At 38.6% G+C, this 21,975-nt stretch overlaps 1 protein-coding gene across 2 annotated transcripts in view; it reads left to right on the top strand.

The window, feature by feature from the left end:
- The first annotated feature begins 6,396 nt into the window (after positions 1–6,396).
- The window catches only part of msh3 (mutS homolog 3 (E. coli)), a 72,469-nt gene continuing 56,890 nt past the window's right edge, over positions 6,397–21,975 (top strand). For both annotated transcript variants that reach the window (XR_008384384.1, XM_053610868.1), the window contains exons 1-8: positions 6,397–7,448; positions 8,687–8,810; positions 8,903–9,114; positions 9,756–9,962; positions 10,536–10,652; positions 11,109–11,226; positions 11,772–11,905; positions 13,818–13,984. Coding sequence is in view for 1 of the 2 variants with exons in the window: in XM_053610868.1 (XP_053466843.1) it covers positions 7,287–7,448; positions 8,687–8,810; positions 8,903–9,114; positions 9,756–9,962; positions 10,536–10,652; positions 11,109–11,226; positions 11,772–11,905; positions 13,818–13,984 (1,241 nt within the window). In the remaining variant the exon portion in view is untranslated. The remainder of the gene's footprint in view (positions 7,449–8,686; positions 8,811–8,902; positions 9,115–9,755; positions 9,963–10,535; positions 10,653–11,108; positions 11,227–11,771; positions 11,906–13,817; positions 13,985–21,975) is intronic.

Genomic DNA, 21,975 nt, shown 5'->3' with positions numbered 1-21,975 from the left:
TCCCTCAGTTGCCCTCAGTGTGAAAAGATGGATCTCGACATCATATAGCCGCTTTTGGAAAGGGGTCAAATATGCAGAAGATGCTGGAAAAGTAAAGAATGTGCAGGACCTGCAGGATTTTTCTGAAGAACAGTGGGCAGTTTAACTGCTCAGAACAAACAAACGACTCGTGAACAAATATCACAAAACATAAACACAGTCATTAATTTGTGTAAATTCAGTTAGTACTGTGTCTCATGGACTATATGTAAACATCTGTTATGTGAAATAGCCGATTCAGGGCAGAACTAAATAAAAAATATGCCATTTTTATGATCCATGTTTTTAATTAATTTTTTAATTAATAATATGTTGCAAGCTTACATACTGCAAGGCATATGTAAACTCATGACCGCAACTGTATTGAAGGCGTACCCTTGAGGGTAATTTTTTTTTCTGAGAGTGTATGCATTTGTGACGTTGCCACGTAACCTATAGCTTGTGACAATTCTGGTGCTCTTTCAGGATGTTTTCTCCTTCATTTCGACTCCGCAATGCATCCGCATGAGTTTCACTCAAGCCGGGAAAATCTAATATGCAAAGGAAGAAAACAGCAGGTCTCACTAATGTCTCTGCAGAAAAGTTGCTGACTTTTCGCCCCCTTGTTCGGAGAGAACTCTGCAGCGGCACTAATTTCCCAGATGATGCAATTACCTGGAAATTTAAGCTACCCTTTCCATCCCAGATTCCTCCTGAGTTTATTTCTGAGCCGTACGTACAAGACGTGAAAAGCCGGCTACGGTATGGTGTGCATGGACGTTTCCTCTGACTAAAACACAAACCTCCTGGTCTGTAACAGAGTACATATTTGGCTTTTCGTCCAATCTTATTTGGTTTGAATTTCAGATGTGAAGGTCTAGGTGCAAGGCGGGATATTCATTTACACTTGCGTTTATTGAAACACCTGGCTTCTGTAAATTGGATCCGCTCCGTTCGAATCCTGTCGCTTGGTACGGGTTAGAAAAACCTGTTAGGAACAACAAAGAAAGGATTTGTGCTCTGTATGTCAGGTCACGTGTCTCATTTAGTTTTTATTTGTGGCATGTTTACCTGACATTACAGTTTGTAGGCAGCGAACCGACAAGTTCATATCGCAGTTGTAGTACGATACTAAAATCGAAAATTCAGTGTGGTCAGTATTAGCTGGCACTTCACAAAGTAGATATTTTTGAAGGTCAGGTGGGAAAAAACTAAACAAAAGACTTTTTGTCAGAATTTGAAAGGAAGTATCTGAAACATATCGGAAAAGTATCTCAAACCCACATTTCCTTAGGAAATCCAAAGCACCTACCTATTAACAGAGTGCGCATGACACTATGGACTAAAATCCATTATTATCCATTAAGATGAAAATAATTGTACTTGTGATTGCTTTAGTTGGCTTGTGGATTAATTTCCCTTTATCAGAACACTTGGATACCAAAGTAATCATAATGTCTTCTCTCGTTTTGGTTGTGATGTGAACGAGTGCGCTGAATTTCACTTCGTTTCCTCCTCCTTTGTTTTTGTTTTTTTTTTTTGGGGGGGGGGTCTTTTTTTCTTTTTTCTTTTTCCTTTTTTTCTTTTTCCAGACTCATTCAGGATTTGAAATGGATTTTGCTGTGTTTGCTCAGGGGGTTTAGAGATCAACAGCAGGGAGAAGATCTACTGTTTTGCAATAGTCTGAAATGTGTTTAATGAGTGAACAATGGCGGGACTGAACGTTTAGCAAGATAACATTGATTTAGTGTAATATTCGGGTTTATTTAAACACTCTTAAGTACCAGCGTGTCCTATTTATTCTTCTGATCCGTTTCGTGTCGTTTTAATACATCCGAATAGTTCATCAACTGGTTTTTAAGAGAGACTCCCATGAGACTTCGCCTTAATGTCTTAGCAATGCAGCATAACCACTTCTCATTGTTTTTCCTCCTTGGTAGAAATGTGGCATCAGTCTTACTTCAGAGAGGGTTTTTTTATTTTTTATTTTAAACGAACAATCATCAGTGTTTGAAATCATTCTCCGCACCAGTCACCGTTCTAAGCAATATGCAATACTCCTTCACTCTCCGTTCAGAATGGTTTTCATTACAGAATGTCGTCATCACAATAGTATCGATTTCTCACTGCTGTGTGTTTACAATCCCACTGTGTCTAATAATCTAATGTGAAATCTCTGTAAAACCTTAGTGCTGCTTCATGCTTAAAGATTTATTCTGTTTTTGTTAAAAATAAATAAATTTAAAAAAAAGGTTGTATACAGCAGTATCACTTTAAGCTTGGGGTTTTCATCGTGTTAGAAACACCGAGTTGATACGCTCGATTGTGTGTTGCTCATATTTAACGATTCGTGTCACAGATGCAACAACGAATTACAGCTTCCTATACGTGAAGAATCTCTGTTCTTTCAACTCAAGCAATGCGGACAAAAAATTCGTGTTTTTTTTTTCACATTAATGTGTTCACTCTACACTTATCTACAGTACATAAGTTGAAAGCCTTGTTTTGTATTATTACAAATAAAAGTGTTTGACATTTATGAAACGTTTCATGTGGTTTATTTGAAGCAGGGTAGAGTCGTGACTGATGGTGCGTTCTAGTCATTGAACGCACATGAACGGAATACAAAGTCGTGATTACGAGTGGGGAAACTTCGGGATTTTCTTTGCGCCCAGAGTTTCCGAGTTGGGGGGCGTGTCATTAAGAAAACATGGTGGAATCAGTGGTTGCAACGTCTGTAGTTGATGGTAAATTTGTTGAAAGCTAATTGCCTGTATGATATCCGATAGCACTACAATTACGATGTAATATGTAATGAAATTCACTGCAGCTTCATAAATTGATTAAAAACATTTAAAAGAAAAAGCAAAACACACCTGATGCACATTTTGTTCTTCGTTTTCTAGAAGTAGAGTTAAAAAAAAAAGCTGGCTGTATTTTTGTAGTTAATTAAGAGAAGGTACACCGCCATCTTGCTCTGACCAAAGTGACTTAAACGCAGCTGATGTCATAATTACAACTTCCCAGGAGGACTTTTTTTGGGGGTTTTGAGAGATTAGGACGATTCGAAGGGCCCTGTTTAGACAAGGGGTCCAGCAGAACCCCATCCTTTCCTGTATGATTTTGGTATTTAAATGTCCTCTTTGCACAATAATCTATTAAGAAGCGTGCTATAATGAATGCCCTCAGACTGTGCCAAGTGCATGTGTGTGTCCCCTTAAGACGTTTGTGGATTATTCACGCTTTACAGTTGTGAGTCGTTACATGCTTCAGGTAGATGGCAAGAGATGGTGCGGACAAAATCGGGATACCGAAAGAGGAAAGAAAAACATGAAGAAGAGGAGAGAGCAAGACGGGGAACTAACCAGATTCAGGAGAGGCGTGAGGATGCATGTGTGAAGGTTTTATTTAACATGATCAATAAAGCATAGTCAAAAATGTTAGTGGCAGTTAGAATGAGTGGCAAGACTTCGTGGAGACAGAATGGAAACTGTGTACATATAAGTCCTTGACCAGGAAGTGCTACTGAGTAAAGAAACAGGAATTGAATGACATGACTCATTCAGATTTTTTTTGTATAGCTTGTTTTGTTTTACATTGAATAATACACACGGTTCTTTGTGCAGATTCAAGTGTTTGGGCAAAGAATGAAAATGTCAGAGACACCGATGGCAAGGAAATCTCCCTGAGATGACATGAGGAAGAAAACTTGAGAGAAACCAACCTTAAAAGGGAATGTGTCTTTTTCTGGGTGACACCAGATTATTCTTCTATGTCTGTTTACTATAAAATCAAATTCCATCAGTGTTCAGTATGAACAGGATGGATCAGGCAGGTCCGGAGGCAGGATCATCACAGTGTCAGGATCAGACACTAGCATTTCATCAGACAGCAGGAGTGAATGTACAGCTCAACAAAGAGAGATATTTAACCAGTCCCCCCCCCCGCCCCGCAACGGGCATCTCCTGAAGCCAAACCACCCGTCTGACTTGGTCTACCTCTTGTCCTGGGAGCAGGCCAGTCCGAGGTCTCTCTGTAAAAGTCTGCGATAACAGAAGGAACAAGAATGTCCTCTGAACAGACCAAGGAGCACTCTGGACTGTACCTCTCCCAGTCCAGGACATAATACGTAAAATACGCCACTTAGGTTTGATTAAACTGCATACTCTGTAGACTGAAGTGTGTTATTTTCATATTACGGCATGCCCTGATCCGTGTTTTCCGGTTTCCTCCCACTTCCCAAAAACATGCCAGTAGGTGAACTAGTTAAGATAAATTACTGCTAAGATGTGAAGGTGTGTGTGTGAGCATGGTGCCCTGCGATGAACTGGCATCCCATTCAGAACGTATTCCTGCTTCACATCCAGCGTTCCCAAACTACACTCCACCACAACCCTGACCAGGGTAAAGCGGTTACTGAAAATGAAAGGAAGAATGCCCCAAAGTGTTTTAATTCTCATATACCACAGAAATTCATTTTACGAACGGCAATTTATTCATGAATGACACGTCATGCTTTTTAACGGTTTACTTACAAAAAATGTTGTGGAAGTTAGTTCCTGTCATCATGTCTGTTTCAGCAGCTATAAAAGGTCATGTTCTCTTCAGCCCCCTTTTTCTCCCTCTTGAATAATATAAATAATAATAATAATAATAAAAAAACCTACAGAAAAAGACTTTCCCATGGTGGAAAACCATTACAAAGTGCTGTAACACTGGAGACTCCTTACACAAATTTAAAAGAAATGTTACAGAAAGCTACACCTAATAAATATTTATGTTTTTCTTTGTTAATTAACACCATGTTTGGAGGTGGGTAGTAAAACGTAGCCGAAGGTTTTACTCCAGTACAAGTAAAACTACTTATAAAACTAATTACTCAAGTAACAGTAAAAGTAATAATGTTAATAATTACTTGAGTAAGAGTAATAAAGTATCCAATGAGAAGACTACTGAAGTAGCAAGTTACTAGAAAGTGTGTGTACTTCCCACCTCTGACCACGTTTATTAAAACTGTTCATTGTTGTTTTTAGATTATATGGAGTGTCCACCACACTACAGCAATGGTAAAGTGTCAGAATGATGGCGTTATTATAAACCTGTGATTTATTTGCCGGCCAGCACTATGTCAGACAAGGAGGAGTGGGGTGAAAGACGATGTTCCAATTCATCCCAAAGATGTTCAGTGGGGTTGAGATCAGGGCTTGAGTTCTTCCACTCCAACCTTGGCAAACCATGTCTTCATGGAGCTCGCTTTGTGCTTGGGGTATTGTCATGCTGGAACATGGTTTGGGCCTCTTAATTCCAATGAAAGTAAATAGTCCCCTTGAAGTGTCTTGAAAGGCGTTATTCGACGTGTTAACGTAATTTCCACTGAAACAGGAAGTCAGGGTGAGACATATGGAGTGACTCCTCCCCCTTTTTAAATAGCCAATAGCATTTAGCTTACCTCACAGTACAGGCTAAACTGCCCTTGACTATGGTTTTTTATGGAGTGTTGCAGTGATGACGTATTTTTGTAGGCCAACCCGGAAGATAGCATCACGCTGGTTCCCCTCAACAAAAATCCAATAGGATTTCTCCATCGGCTTTTAGATTATTGGAGAAAATAATCCCTGTGACCGACAAACGTTTATGATTCTTACACGTTTTGTTCATCAAGATAATCTTCACAATGAACACAACTTTTTATGAATTTTGAAGCCTAAATACAATCCACAGAAGAAAAAGCAAAAGTTAGGCTATAAACAAACTACACCACCCCTAAGCTTCCCACAACTCTTTCATTCTTTATTAAAAAAAAAATAACAAAAAACACTACAATTGGAAAATACTATTTATTGATAAATCTACAAGTCGGAACGTTTGAGTTGGAATAGTTTGCAAGAGCGTGAGTATGAACACAGCGAGATAGAGTAGATGAGTTTTCCTGTTCGGAGTGATGACGTTTAATATCCCTGTCAAACTCCGTAGTCCCATTTAGCCACTTGTTAGCAACCGCCTTTTTCAAGCCATGTAAAAGCTTTAAAAAATGTCGTAGAATAAAACATGAAAATATCTTGAGCTTGTGCTACACTATCCGTTGTCACCCAGATGAGTCTGGTTCCTCTCAAGGTTTCTTCCTCATATCATCTTATGGAGTTTTTCCTCACCATCGTCACCACTGGCTCGCTCATTAGGGATAAATTCACACACTTAAAATCTGTATCCTGTGTTTATATGTTTCCGTAAAGCTGCTTTGAGATAATGTCCATTGTAAAAAGCGCTATACAAATAAAATTGAATTGAATTAACCACAGACCTTATTTCAAGCATTTAACCAAAAACCCATTGCACGATGGAACCGGAAGTGCAAAAATGCAACTCATTTCCGGGTTTTAGGACTCTATAATGTTGGGGGGCGGGGCACTTCAGATTCTAGAGAGCGTTTGATTGGACAGAAAGCTGAAGTGCAGAATGACATCATCAAAATTGTTGCTCCGTATTGATGGACTAGAAAAACTTTTAATTTTGAATGCAAACATCGTCTAAACGCGAAGTTTGTCACTGTTTTGGAGCGCACTAGCTTATAGATAACCTTAAGGCTAATATATTAATACTAAAAGCCACAAAACTTACTGATACCGATTTCATGAGGACTTTAATGCTACAACATACAAAAACATTTTAGACAATTGTGTGCTTCCAACTTTTTTTTTTTTTGCAACAGTTTAGGGAAGACCCAGACATGGGTGTGATGGTCAGGTGTGCACAAATTTACGCAAATTGAGAATAATATGAATATAGCGCAATAATCTGCGCGTCTCCGACGCATCCTGTCAGCTCTCGAACGGCCCCGCGGTATCACATGTGGACGACCTGAAACGTCATATATGCGCCAACATGCGTGTAGTCTCTTTCCAGGTTTTCTTTTATTTATGCAGTGTTGTTTTGGTATTATTATTATTATTATTAGTGTTTTTTTCTATTTAATTTTAGTATTATTATTACTATTATTATTATTATTATTATTATTATTATTATACTATTATTATTATTTATTTTTTTTCCCCTGCCAATCTACTGCCCACACTCCAGTCCAGTAGGTGGCGGTAATGCACCTTTAGTGGTTTGCCAACCGGCATTAAAAATAAAAAGAAGAAGAAGAAGTAGTAGTCTCTTTCCAGGATGACTGCCTGTTATGCTGGCGAGCTGTTTAAAGGATTAGGATTGTAGCTTGTCGAGCAAACGCTGTCAATTGTTTAAGTATTTACTCCGTGCTATTAAACATGCATTCTAATCTTAAAAGACTGTCCGCAAGCAAGGCTTCCGTGAAGTCCAGCACACAGACGACTATCAGCAGGTTCTTCAGCAGTGCAGGAGATCAAGGCGTGGAGGTCGACAAGCCAAGCATTAACCGTGCTGATCACAGTCAGGAAACCAGAGGCAAGGTGAGCATGCGTATCAGACATGCACATCACTTCTAGACCTAATTAAAATCCTGGAAGCGGCGGCCGTGCATAACTCTATACTGTGCAGAGCTTGTAAACAAAGCGCGTGCCCATGCACTTTATGTTTACACTCATCTAACACATTTGCATCTTGTATAATGAGCAGCAGATTTACATATCAAAGCCTTGTTAAAACAGTATGCATAAGCGGTTTGATTAAGGACTAATGCTTGATTCAAAAACAATCACTGAAAATTGCTTGATTTTTTCCCCCCCACATATATAAATGAACTCAAATGATTAGAAAGCTTTCTGTCTCATCTTTCTAAAAGATGTGCACTTAAGGCCTTTGTGAATGAGATTCCTGAAAGCATGTGACATTTATTATTGGTAAAGGAAACATTACCATGCTGCAAGTCACCTTACCTCATTGATTCATGAATTACAAGCATCAACTCCTATATTACTGGCACCTTACACACACACACACACACACACACACACACACAAACCCTGTCTCACTCAGGTGTGTGTGCACACATAAGGAGAACTGATGCAAATCCAGTGATATTTAATACAGGCTAAATTAATTCTCACTGGGTGTGATGTATATGTGTGCAACATATTCAAGGCCTTGATGCTCACGTACAAGAACTTGTCTGGAACAGCAACCCACTACCTCAACACTCTCCTTGAGGCTTTAGTTTGGAGGTTCTGGAAAGGGACCTTGAGCCAAGTTGAGTAGGCACTTCTAAGCGTCGGTCGTTAACCAATCGTAGCTTGCGTGAGGGAACGTAATCGTCCCTCAGTGGTGGAATGAACTTCAATCCGGACATCAGAATCTGTCACTGTTTTCAAAAAACAAGCTAAAGACCCACCTCTTCTGTGAGCACTTGACTAACCCCTAAAATGCCGACCCCCACATTATCTTTAAAAATAAACAAAAACAACAACATTACTCTGCCTCTTACACCTCTACTCTGTGCACTTTGCTTCTCTAGAACTCAATTATAAATCTTGTATGGTAGCACTACTTGTATTGTTCTCCGCTTGATATATCGCTTTGCTTGTATTTCCTCATTTGTAAGTCGCTTTGGATAAAAGCGTCCGCTAAATGAATAAGTGTGATGTAATGTTTTCTGGAAACCTTCACAATACTAGAATGCTCGAGTGTCAGTTTGGAAAAGTTTGAATAAACTGAAGACTAATCTTTCTTTGACTGTTGCGTGGTGATGTAGAAGAGGCTGCCATTACCTGACGGAGGTGGATCCTTGAAGAAACGGCTTAAAGTCTCTCGCAGTGCGAAAGACTTGGAGAAAGACGAAGAGAGAAAGCCGACGAGCTCTGACGGTAGCACTAAATGTAAGAATATACTGTAGCCAATCACATTCAGCCTGTCAGAACTATTCTTAAGTTCGTGGCTTTTACTTCAATGTGTTGCTGCTTTCTTGCAGTAGACGACCAGGGCCCTGCCTCTAAGGCAAGTCTTTCCTGCTCCACACTGGAGAAGCTGCGAGGTTTCAGCTGCCATTCGGGCAATGAGAGCAGCGCCACATGCGAGAGTGTCAAGATGGACGTCTCGGGAACAGGACAGTTAGAGAGCACAATGAGAGAACAAGTCAAGATGGAGGAGGACACTGAAGAAGAGCTGGTTCAGAGCAAACAGGTTTGTTTGCCTGTAATCAAACTGTATGAGATGGAGCTGGGGGTGTTTCTGAGGGACACGTGGAATAAGATCGGAAAACCCTCTGCTGGATTTTGACCTTTACTAATGTTTTCATGGAAACGGAACTGGGTTGCATGACTGGACTAACCAGCGGACCAGTATCGTCGCACAGGATCTCAAATGTTGTTTTTGTCATTCTGAGATGCCTGAGCCAAAATCTGTCAATCAAATGATGTTATAATTACCTCCCAGAACGGTCTCATACGATCATTTTATTTAAAGTAATTTACTATATTAGAAAAAAGAGCCACACTGGCTTCTAGAAAGTGTCTCGAAAAAAGCATTATATAAATGTAACTGTAGGCTATCTATAGTGTATATTGGTTCAATAGGAGGAGGAAATGCTGTCCAGAAGAGTGCCTATGTAGGTGTATAAAGTTAACCCACCCCCCAAATTAGATGCACTGTACAGCTATGCTCTAAACGCGTGCTGTGGTTTATGCTTCTTTTTAATCTGTTTCCATTTCCAAGGTGGTAACGTGACGTACTATTTGCCGCAGGCGTCACTGGTCACGTATTTATGGCGGAAGGAATTAAACACCCAAACAGAGTTGTTGGTTAGTTTCTGTTGTTCTCCTCAGGTGGGTAACTTCAGTCGGTTTGCTAAGACTGGCGGTGTTTCAGCATTTAAGAGGAGTCCCCCAGAACCGGCAGGACCTAATAAGAGAACCAAGAGCATCTACACTCCCCTTGAGCAGCAGTACATGGAGATTAAGGAGCAACACAAAGACACAATACTTTGTGTGGAGTGTGGCTACAAGTACAGGTTCTTTGGAGAGGACGCAGAGGTGAGATATGGTGTATATCTTGTGCCAAAAACAGAGCACATTACACTACGTGCTCATCTGTGTATATGTTTCTCGCCCAGTTTCATGCACGGTCAATAATACGTTGTAAGAAATTTATATTGTTCGATATTTAGAAATTTAAACAAGGGCGTTTATGGTTGAATTCATGTAAGACGGGTTAAGAATAGACTTTACAGTCCCCACACCATGGGATAGTCTGGGATGCTAATTGTTTAAGACCAGCCTAAATTCTTGACCCCTTTTGTGCACAAAGACCTTGCCTCATCTATAGAGGCTAACCGGTACTGTGGCCACACCACTGATTTGAATTTATTTAATTAATTCATTTTATTTTAAACTCGTACTAATAAGCTCAGTGGCTGTGCCGCCTTTTAATTATGCCGACTGGCTATGCCTCCTTCACTTAGAGACATCTTGTTTCCTCCTGTCCCAGATAAATGCTCTTTTAAATGGTCAGTACTCGGTATGTCGATACTGAGACCAGTGTAGAAAATAAAAAAGTGAATCTTTACATCCCTGTAACCGTCTGTCTTCCTGTGCTGATGTTTGCAGATTGCTGCAAAGGAGCTAAACATCTTTTGCCACCTGGATCATAACTTCATGACGGCCAGCATCCCTACTCATCGCCTGTTTGTGCATGTCCGCCGCCTCGTCTCTCAGGGCTACAAAGTCAGTGGTGGAGTTCTCGGCCTCGGTTTTGCTATAAAATGTAGTTAAAACAAGTTTAAAACCGTATACAAATTGGTGGCTAAGCTGTTTGAGACATTTTGCTGGCACGATTAGTACAAAACACTTCTGATGGGAGTGGTCTCTTCCATGGTGGCTCCGCCCCCATCTACAGGGCACGAGGGCTCACTGAACGGTTTGTTGGGTCTGATAATGAAATCTTATGCTGTGTCTCTCAGCCGCTAGATGTCAACCCGGTGGACAGATATGAGGGGTTTTGGACCGACATTCTAGACAGCGTGCTCCATCGCCATAATCATAACACCGATTGAATGAATATCATTTCAGTACAGTCCCAGTGTCTTGTAGAATAAAAAATGACTTTTTTTTTTGGCTCTAAGCTCTTTCAAGTAGAACGTAGTAATATATATTATATATATTTTATGATTGGCGGTATAGGTAGGAGTTGTAAAACAGACGGAAACATCAGCAATCAAAGCCTCCAGTGCCAACAAGAGCTCCCTCTTCACCCGGCAGCTAAGCGCACTTTACACCAAGTCTACACTGGTTGGGGAAGGTATGTAGATAGCTTTTTCTCTTTTGGATCAAACATTTGCTGCTAATATCTTTCTTGCTTTTGGAAGCAAAGTATAGATTCCAGGTTGTTTTTTTTCCAGAATTAACTATGATTTGCAAGAAAAGCTGGTTTAAAAAAAAATAAAATAAAAAGGAGCAGTTAAATCATTCAGACTCTCATCTACTGTATGTCACACTGTGGCACACAACCAAAGCGAATGGTAGCGTACTAGTGCGTGAACCCCCGAAAAACCCAGAATTGCACTGTATTTCTATCAAAATGTCCCTCTCGTTATTGTTGGAAGTTTTCTAAATGTGTGTTTTTTGTGCTGCTCTCCCAGAAGTTTACGCTATTTCATTTTGGTATTTCGGTGCCTGGAAATCTTACCGATATCTAGGTTAAGCTTTTATTTATTTCTAAGAAACACTGGCATTCCGGTGTAGTTGGTGTGAGTGTGCGCATGAATTTAAGAATGTACGGTACGTATAGGGAGTCGTTTTTTTTTTTTTGTGTGTGTGACCGTGACCATGTTCACTGTATTTCAGACATGAACCCCTTGTTGAAACTAGGGGATTTGGAGCAAGTTGAAGATGTAGTGCAGGACACAGCCAGCAGCTACCTGATGTGTGTGAGTGAGAGCTGGGAGAAACAGAGTAAGGAGCTGACTGTGGGCTTAGTGGTAAGATGTTTTGTTTTTTCTTTCTTTTGATCTAAATCTAAATAGTACAGAAACATGCGGAGTGTCTGTGGATCCTGATATGACATTTTTATAAATCTACGGCTTTAATTGTTACATGATCATCCATTTGAATAATACTGTACATGGTCTTAAAGATTATGCTCCAAAGTTCTCCAGCCGGTTCTAAACCTCATCTGCATGTATAGTGTATGGTTGGTTACCATGAACAACAAAGCCAACAACAGCTGCTTCATGGTGTTTATAAGAAAAAGCCTGTTTTGCTCTTCTGCCACTTCTTTGACGCTCAGTGTTAATCAATGTGAGCCATTGTATAACACAAGCAAGGAGGCACACGCATCACAGTGCAGCTGTTGTATAACGCTTTACAGTTTACATCACACACCAGTACTGGGTCTGTAAGTATAACACGGAAAAATGTCCATATCGATTGTCAGATTATCATGAACACGTGTTGCTGCTGTATATGAGTAAATGAATACAGGTTGTTAATCCGGTAATTTTCAGCCCAGTGCTTAGTTTTAACTAATGAAAAGATAAATCTATTGATCACCTGGAATCTCAAGATTTCACCAGCTTGAATGTGTGAGTAATTAATTATTAAAACAATTAACATATGATGTACTAATGACCTTAGTCAGCTAAGCTTTCCTATCAACCATAACTTCAAAAATAAAAACTATCACTGACGCGTTTACATTTTGGGACGTCTCTTATTATTATTTGTCGTTTGGAGTGTTACTTTTTCGTTCAGTTTGAAATGTATACCTTGTATTTACTTTTCATATTAACTAACGGGTAATATGGATTAATATTTATTTATTTATTTCATTTAAAAAAAAAAAAGCGCAGTGCATTTTCATGATTCAATCAGTAATGTTTATTTTTGTAACAAAGTTCAGCAATATTTTACTTTGAGTGTTCTGTTTTCATTCAGAACAAATTTTCATAACTGCCCAACATGGTTATGTTATAAATAATAGAAGTACTGCACAACATGGTTGTGTTATCATTAATATAAGTAATGCCCAATGTTATTGTATTCTAATTAATATAAGTAATGCCCATCGTAGTTGTATTATACATAATAGAAGTACTACCCAACATCGTTGTATTATAAATAATAGATGTACTGCACAATGAAGTAGTATAATAAATAATAGATGTACAGCCCAACAAAGTTATCGCTATCAGTACAATCCACTATCGGTCCACCTCTAGTGGAAAGAGAAAGGCATGTTAGTGTCTTCGTTGCGACTGCAGTTTGCCCCACAGGCAGCAGAGGGCTCTAAACACACCCGACCTCTTCTTTAAGGGAGTTCTAAAGAGCTGCTGAGGCGACATGTTGTATATTTTGTAATCAGCTGTGGCCATAAATGAATATTTTAAAGCCTATAAGTTTGGCCTGTAAGACCATGAAATAGCCATGCTTTTAAAAAGAGACCGAGAAATCAGTTAGAGCAGTTAGGCTTAGAAACCGAAGCCTGAAGATGATTTGATAATGTTTCACTTCGATCAATATTGGAATGACGAGCTTACATAATGGTAGAAAGACGGAATGACGCATAAAGACATGGTGTCGTGACATGGATCTAGCAATTCTGAAAGTGAATGGACTTTTTAGCCCATTCTGCCCAGTAATTAACCGATGTAATAATTAAATATGATTTTCCTCATTATATTAAGTCGTGGCCTCGAGTTACCAAGTAATTCGTGGCTTTGATGCGTCTTACTGGACACAATATGGAAATGAGATACGTGAAATATTAACAAGTTTATGCCTCAGTATATTCATTTGTGGCGACACCTTATTAAAACATAAGTCACCTTATGTAAACCGACATTGATGGCTTTGATATGTGATTGTAACGTTGTGGTGTTTGCTGTATCCCAGGTGGTGCAGCCCAGTATTGGTGACATAATGGTGGACTGTTTTAAAGACAACGCATCTCACTCCGAGCTGGAGGCCAGAGTTCTGAGGATCCAACCTGTAGAGATCCTGGTCCCCTCTAACCTGTCTGAGAGCACTGAGCGACTCCTGCGCACCATCGCTCTGTCCAGGTGAGACACCCATGCGTTTATATTTGCGTTCATGTGTTAAAGCTGAGAGTAGATACGCAGTCCATGCTTAGCTGGGGATTTAGGCAAAAAAAAGAGACCTTTCTTAAGTGTTCACATATGTAATCCACTTCTCAGATATTCAAATTCATTTCGGAAAATTCGCTTTGGAAAAAATACGTTTAAATTATTTAGACTGGCTGAATCTGGAAGGAGCAACCAATTTACAGAGTTTTGATTTTTATTATTATTATTATTATTATTATTATGTTGGCTTGAGAAAGCCAACATACTGATTTGCTTTATAAGCTTATTATTATTATTATTATTATTATTATTATTATTATTATTATTATTTTGAAAACATACATTTTAAAATGTGAACACTGAAATGAAACCACGTTAAATTTCAAATAAATATAGAAATGTGGTTATCAAAGTCATCTATTTCAGTGCTATGAATTCAATGGATTACATTTCATTATTAAGACTGGACTTCCATAGATATTTACATTTTAAAAATATTTCCGAACATTTTTTTTAAATAGGGACGATTTATTGAAAATGTATTGATTACGGTTTAGTTACATTATCAATAATCGCTACGAAAAAAAACCCCGTCTTTTCAGAACGAGCCTCCCTTGGTGTGGTGCATCGTTCAGAGCAGCTACATTCTAACTGGTGCTGAAATTCCACCCCGTCACTATAAGCTTTTAAAACACATGGGGGGTGGAACGTAAACATAATGCTCATAATTATTAATATTTCTATATAAACTTTATTACATTTCTGTGCATTTCACAAAATGCACATACCTATAACACGTGCCTTATCTCATGGTTTTCGGTTTTTGTCTCTGACGGGCAGTTACTGTCAGTCACCATTAGAGGTCAGTAAAAGACTTCAAACAGGTGATGCTTTTCATTTCCTTGCTGTTCAGAGAGTCAGTGTGATGGTCCAGTTATATTCTGAAGCACCTGGTTGGACCTTAAATGAACCAGTTAATTACTGTGTGTTGTATTTGTGTGATTTAGACGGAAATGATCATTGAGATTTGTTGCAGTTCAGATTGTTTATGGGTTTTTTTTTTTATGTTGTATTCTTATGTTTTACAAGAACACCTAAGATCTTCATAAGGAAGATTTTGTATTTTATAGTGGACAGAGAATGTTATTTGCAGTGTGTGTGTGTGTGTGTGTGTCTACTATATAAATGTATAAGTGTACACTATATGGGCAAAAGTGTGTGGAGACCAGACCATCACATCCACATGTGCTTTCTTAGTGTCCTATTCCAGATTTCCCCTTTTGCCGTTATAATAACCTCCACGTTTCTGGAAGGTTTTCCGTTAGATTTTGGAGCATGGATGTGGGACTTTGTGCTCGTTCAGCCACACAATCATTACTGGGCTCAGACAACCAATGTCTGGCGAGGAGGTCTCGGGTGCAGTCGGTGCCCAATTCATCCCAAAGGTTTTCAGTGGAGTTGTTGTTCCAGTCCAGCCTTGGAGCACAGGGGCATTGTCATGCTGGAACAGGATTGGGCTTCTTATTTCCAGTGAATGGAACTTGCTAATGTATACAAAGACTTCCTGTACAGTTGTGTGCTATGAACCTTGTGGCAACAGTTTGGGGAAGAACCACATATAGATCCCCATCCAGTGTGTAATTTTTTGGCAATAATTTTGGTGTAAATAATTAATGTTGTTAATTCTTTGCATCTTTTTTTTTTTATGAGGTGTATTGTCCACTGTGAATTGGGATGGATGTGGTAACTGAGCACTGCAAGATTGACTGTGTATTTCTTATGAGTACTGCTGACCATGTCAATAATAGGGAGGGGCATTATAGAAAAAAAATAAATAATATCATGAAACTTGAACTTTTACATTTAAATCATCCACACTCTGCAGATTCTCTGAGATTAAAAAAAAAAAAGAAATCTGGTTCCATAACGAAAAATAAAAAATCAGATTCTATCCAAATATTTTAATCAATAGCAGACGAATACTTCATCGCCGTTGCCTGCTGTTGATTAGAACATTTGGACCGTGTGTGCTAAAACCCAGTGCATTAATACAAACATATTAGGAGGAGAAGATAGTGGTTGGCTAATGTAAAAGCTTTACACAAAGCAGGTATAGATTTACCGTAGAACCTGGTCTAGAAAAGGAAGTAGGTGTGAGTTTTTATACTGGGGGAGAACTGTCATTTGACGGATTCAGGGAACTCGTTTTGTTCAGCATTCTGCTGTTTCTCTGTGTGTTTATTATCCCAAAGAATGTGCTCATTGATGTCAAGTTTTGTGTGAATATTTTTTTCCCTGAAATGCAAAACCGGCGTTTCTGCAAAGCGATTTCTGTTTGCATTTAGTGACGCCCACAAAACTCCATATAAGGCAAAGCGCGCAAGAGAGCTGAAAATGACTAAATGACATCTAAACAGTGAAAGAGCACCTCTCAATGATGGACTGCACCAGATCCGCTTTTTTCGTGAATGTTGCTTTCAGAAATGCTCGACTGTGCTGTGGCTTTTGTTCAAAATTTGCCATCCAAGAATTCTTATGTATTTATTTATTTATTTAATTAATTTTCGGCTTTTTCGCGGTGATGTTTGTTGGTACATAAATGAGACCTTTTAGCTGTACTCGTTCGAGGCACATGAATTCGAAGAGGGCGTTGGCTGAATGCCAACGTCACATGATGCGTTTTGGCCCACATCTGCGGTAACTTGAAAAATTGCATGCTCTGCTGAATATTGCTGTAGGGGGACTGTATAGTGCTCAGCTGGGTTGCTCTCTTTGAAGTCGTCAGTATGAAACAATTGACTTTCACAGAGTTTTCTATAAATTCATGTGTGTAATTTACAATAATAAGCTACTTAAATATGACGTTGTAATCCATTTATAAAATTGCAGTAACTTGACGATTACGTGATTCGAAGCCGATTATTCACTTACTGTACTTACTGTATATAGCTAACATCCTTTCTATTGATTAAGCTTAATTATGCTGCAGAATTCATTTTGCATGCCATATTTGCATTCAATAAATTATTTTTCCCTTTTCTGGAATCGATTCTTTAGGTTTGGAGGGTACTTGGGTCAAACCATTTTCTCTGCTGTAACTTTCTACACCATTTTCCATCTAATGCGCTTGTACTCTTAATAACTATTAAGCAATCTTGTGTGTGCCACAAATCAATAACAACATTCACTGCCATCTATTTATCTGTTATCAAATTTTACAGATTTAGTAACGTTTTAAGGAAAAGGGGTGGGGCTTAGTACCTGTGTTTTGGAAGAGGGTAGAGGTCATTTCAGAGTTCGGAGGTGGGGGGTGGGGACGTATCCAGATGTATTGAATGACAGTAATGTTGACTTCATGGTAATATTTGTCTGGTCATTTTGTAAATTTTGGAGGGACGTCCTGTTCTTGGTGAGGTCACTGTACTGCCCACTTTTCTTCACTTGTTGATGACTGGCTTTTACGGTGTTCCATGGTACATCTAATGTTGTTTTTAAAAATTCTTTCATACCCCTCTCCTGATCGATACCTTTTCAACAAGTGAGATAACGTACACGCTTGATTCTATAACCAAGATGATGTGAAGAAAATCCTGCAGAACCAGTTGGTCTTTATTTGGGGTTAATGAGTATAATTTCACTGATGACAGCTGTATTATGATAATTACTTTTGAACATGACATTGAATGTGATTTGTTCATTCCGAATACATAAAAGGGGTGTGCACACTTATGCAAGCAGTTTAACTTTTATTTTCCCCCCCTAAAATGTTTGATTGATTGATTGATTGGTTGTCATTAAATTTTTACACCCTGTAATTTCACACTGAAGGTGGAAAAAGTTCTGACATGATTTATCTTGTTTTCATTATTAAGAAATTTATTTATTTATTTATTTTTTACATCACTAAAACCTACCGTTTTAACCGGGTGTGTAGAATTTATTTATTTATTTATTTATTTATTTATTTTCACTATCCATCGTAGAACGATTCTCTTCAAGAATGATCATTTAAAACACACGTCTGGCATGCACAAGCAGAAATGTGGGTGAATCTTCTCCTACAGAGTAGCTGCTAAGCAGACGGTGTTGCGGCGTTCTATTTCTATCATGCTGTCAGTAGAATAGAAATGCCACCAACTGTACACCGGTGACTTCATGTAGCACGGTATGAAATAAGCCACTTGAATATGCTAATGTGACAGCAGATTATGCAGCGAAATGCTGGAACTTGAATGGGACTTGTACATCGACGTGTGTGCGCGCGCATGTATTTATACTCTGGTGCCACTTGTAGTCCAGAGGATCCAAGTATGCGCTTGTAATAAAATAAGCAAAACGTAAACGGATAAGCTCATGGTAAGATTGAAACGAAGTCTGTGTTTCACACTAATAACGATGATTTCTAGCCGTAATGTGAATTTAATCAACGCCGGTGTAAATGATGGGCACGGACACCTATGAGTTGTCAGGCTGTGTGAACAACAGTGATTTGATGGAATGCTTGACAGACCGTGTGATATGCATGAATGGTTTAAGATCTTGCTTTATCTGACATTATGTACAGGACAGTTCTCGCCGTTTTGCCGGTGTAGATGACGCGTAACTGAAAATGCTCGACAGTGATGTAAGAATGTACTAAACATACTGGTTGAATCGAAGTTTAATTGTGCAGCTCTGCTCTCTTTTATTCTGCTGTGATTAACTTTGGCCTTGTTTCATTAAAATCCCGAGCTCCTTTTGTGTTTCTCATCAAGAGTGCTTTTTTTTTTTTTTTTTTTTGTTTGGTTTGTTGTACTTTTTGCATCATTTTAAATATTAAATTCATCATTAATTACATGTCCTGGGGAAATGCAATTTTTAATTTATTTATTATATAGATATATTTTTTTTTTTGAGGGGCCAATTATTTTGCACGTTTGCCAGCTTTCCATGAGGCATTCTCTGAACGAGTACAGCACGCAACCCATCTCCGGGCTAGATATGTAGCTGTCTTAATCAGCTTGCATCATCACGCTCTAAAATATTCACATTTGGTACACTTTAATATTTATGACTCATTTTAGCTTCGTGATCTGAATGTTAAGATGCCTCTTTTGGTTTTTTGAGTTTAGCATGTTTTACAGCTTGGGGATGGGAGATATTTGAGTGACTGGCTGTACAGTGCACTATTCATAATCATATTTAATCCATCTAATCCAAACGTATATTGACGCAATGACGAAATGGTCGCTTTGTGCATCATGTCATGTAACTGAATATGAATACATTATTCATAATGACACCACGGCATGGTTCGAGTTCTCAAATATGATTGGTCAGAAGTTGTAGATTAATTTGATAACAGCACGACTCGGGCGGTAATTCTAGCTATAACATGACCGATAGATTTATATTAATGCGCTCGTCTAAATCAGCTAATTCACAGGGCATAGAAGGGTAGATACTCCGTATTACACAAGTCTAATAATGAACAGATTAAAAAAAAAAAAGTTTTATTTATTGCAGGAAAAAAAGGAGAGACATTTATGTAACTTTTACGGATGGAGTCGGAGGGTCAGTCAGTGCTTTGTAAAGTCTTTAGGACAGAGGCGCTTATACGTTTTCCAGTTTCTCGGTAAACTAACAAGCTGTGTTTTTCTTTTCATTCATTTCAAGAGAGAGAAAAGAAGATGCATGTGATGGAATGACCGGTTGACATTGTTATAATGTAAGTGACACCAGGAACTAACTTTCTCACGGACGTTCCACAACGTAACCGTGAACCGCTAAAAAGCGTGATGTCATTCGTTAACGAAGTAAAAATGTTCATTGTTGGCGAATTACTGTTGTACAAGTGGAATGACACAATTTGGATTGCGCATTTATGTGAAAATAATACACTTTAGGTAGGCTGCTGTGTCAAATCACCCCCACGTGTATTATTTGTATATAATGAGCATACAAGAAAAACCACAAACGTGACGTTGTGCAGTACATTTACAGCACTCCTTCATTCATCCTTAGTAACTGCCTGGTCAGGGCTCGTGTTGTTTAAATTAGGCTACTAGTTTGTTTATATTCGGGGAAGCAGAAGCAACTAAATTCATTAGAAACTATTGCACGTAGATGGAAATAAATAAATAAATAGCTGTGCAAGTGGGATAAAAAATGCTTTAGTTATGTACTCGAATGATGTCGCTGAGGTTGAGAAACTTTTAAGAATGGGTCAGAATTCACAGACTGTGCTGACAGTGCTGGCATTTCAGCCCCTAGGTTTTTTTCCCTTGTGTTTCCAGGAGTATTACTGTAGGGATCATATTTAATTTCAGACGAGAACAAGAAAAAAGACAAGAAGAGCTGAACTAACCCGACCTGACCTGACCTGAAGGTTTATATGAATACAAATACGGAGCATTAAAAGATACAGATGGCGGCATTGCGTTACCCCGTGTAGTGTGTGAGCAACTTTTATGTCATGTCACACTTAAAAAAAAAAAAAAAAAAAAAAAAAAAAAAAAAAAAAAAAATTTCTTTAAATTAATTACTTTTTTGCCACATAGTCACCTCTTTTCAGACTCTTCCATGCCATTCCATCACCATCACTCTTTACACTCGGTCCAATTTAAACGTCCTCCTCAAGAATCTGCAAATGTTAAGCAATTTCAAATACGTCTAGCTGTAAGCGAATCAGTTATAACCTAAATATTCTCCACCACAGCCTCATTTCCCTCGACATAAGTGGCGGGAAGGGCAAGGTTTCTGCTCCTTTCACTTCAACATTGGTCAAATGAGTGCGTAGGCATCTCTACATCCGCATCCACTCTTTAAAGGGCACTACAATTATGCTGGCCCGGAACTAAGACTTGTCGAGTATTAGCTGTCTAATCTACGCAGTTGCTTTGAAATGTGTGCATGTCTGACCTTTTGCTTCTTGCTGATAGTCATTTACACTGTAAAAATGTTACATTTTCATTCATTGTTGAAACAGAATGAAGTGTGGAGATTAGCCAGCAGTACAAGCTTTGTCTAGCATCATACAAGATGTTGTTTAGCATTGTTTACTATCATTATACAATATTACGTTTGCTAGCATTATACAATGCTGACTCATTATACTTTATTGCATTAACTAGCATTGTTTACTAGCATTACACAATATTATGTTGAGTAGCATTATTCTGACTAGCATTATACAATATTGCATTGACTAGCATTATATAATTTTAGCATTATGATTATATAATATAACTAGCATTATACAGTATGCTGATTTTAATTATGCTTACTAGCATTACACAATTTTATGTTGACTAGCATTCATTGAACACCATTATGCTGTATTATGACTAGCTATTATATAGTATAATATTTTAAGTGTTATACAAGGTATCCTTTTCAAACGTTTGCACAATCTTTAGGTATTCTTTTAGATATGGCTATTTCTAAAGACATGGGTCTTTTTCTAGAAAGACATTCAGGCATCATTGTGATTTCATGGAAACTTTGCTTTGCTTAGATTGATTATTGGTCTACTCTACTCTTAAATGTATTCTTAATGTCTAGTGCCTAAAAACAGGCTTGATTTTAAATGTGCCTTAGTGTGTTGAAAATGATAGACCAGTTTTTGGTGCATGATTAGGGAGGGTTTGTTTGTCACACTAGTAAGCATATGGTACTTGGGACTTTCCATTAAAAATGCTCTAACTTGGGCTCCCGAGTGGTGGGATAGAAAAAGCGTTGACCCTATCATAGAGATTGCAAATGCGAACCCCGATGATGTCACAGCCATTCATGGCCTGACGCCTGAGTTGGTCGTGCTATCTGGGAGGGAGGGGTGGCATACTCTCCTCTATCAATCACTGTGACACTAGCCAATCATGGCTGTCTGCAAGATCACACATGCAGTGGAAATTGGCCCTGACTAAATTAGGGAGGCAAAATAAACTAGGCAAAGGGCCGTGTTTATAATACACCTGTGTACGTTTAGC

Source organism: Ictalurus furcatus, chromosome 22 (genome assembly GCF_023375685.1).
Source record: "Ictalurus furcatus strain D&B chromosome 22, Billie_1.0, whole genome shotgun sequence".
Lineage (NCBI taxonomy): Eukaryota > Metazoa > Chordata > Actinopteri > Siluriformes > Ictaluridae > Ictalurus > Ictalurus furcatus.
Note: the sequence above shows the minus strand (reverse complement) of the source record. Positions and strands in the feature narration are given on the sequence as shown.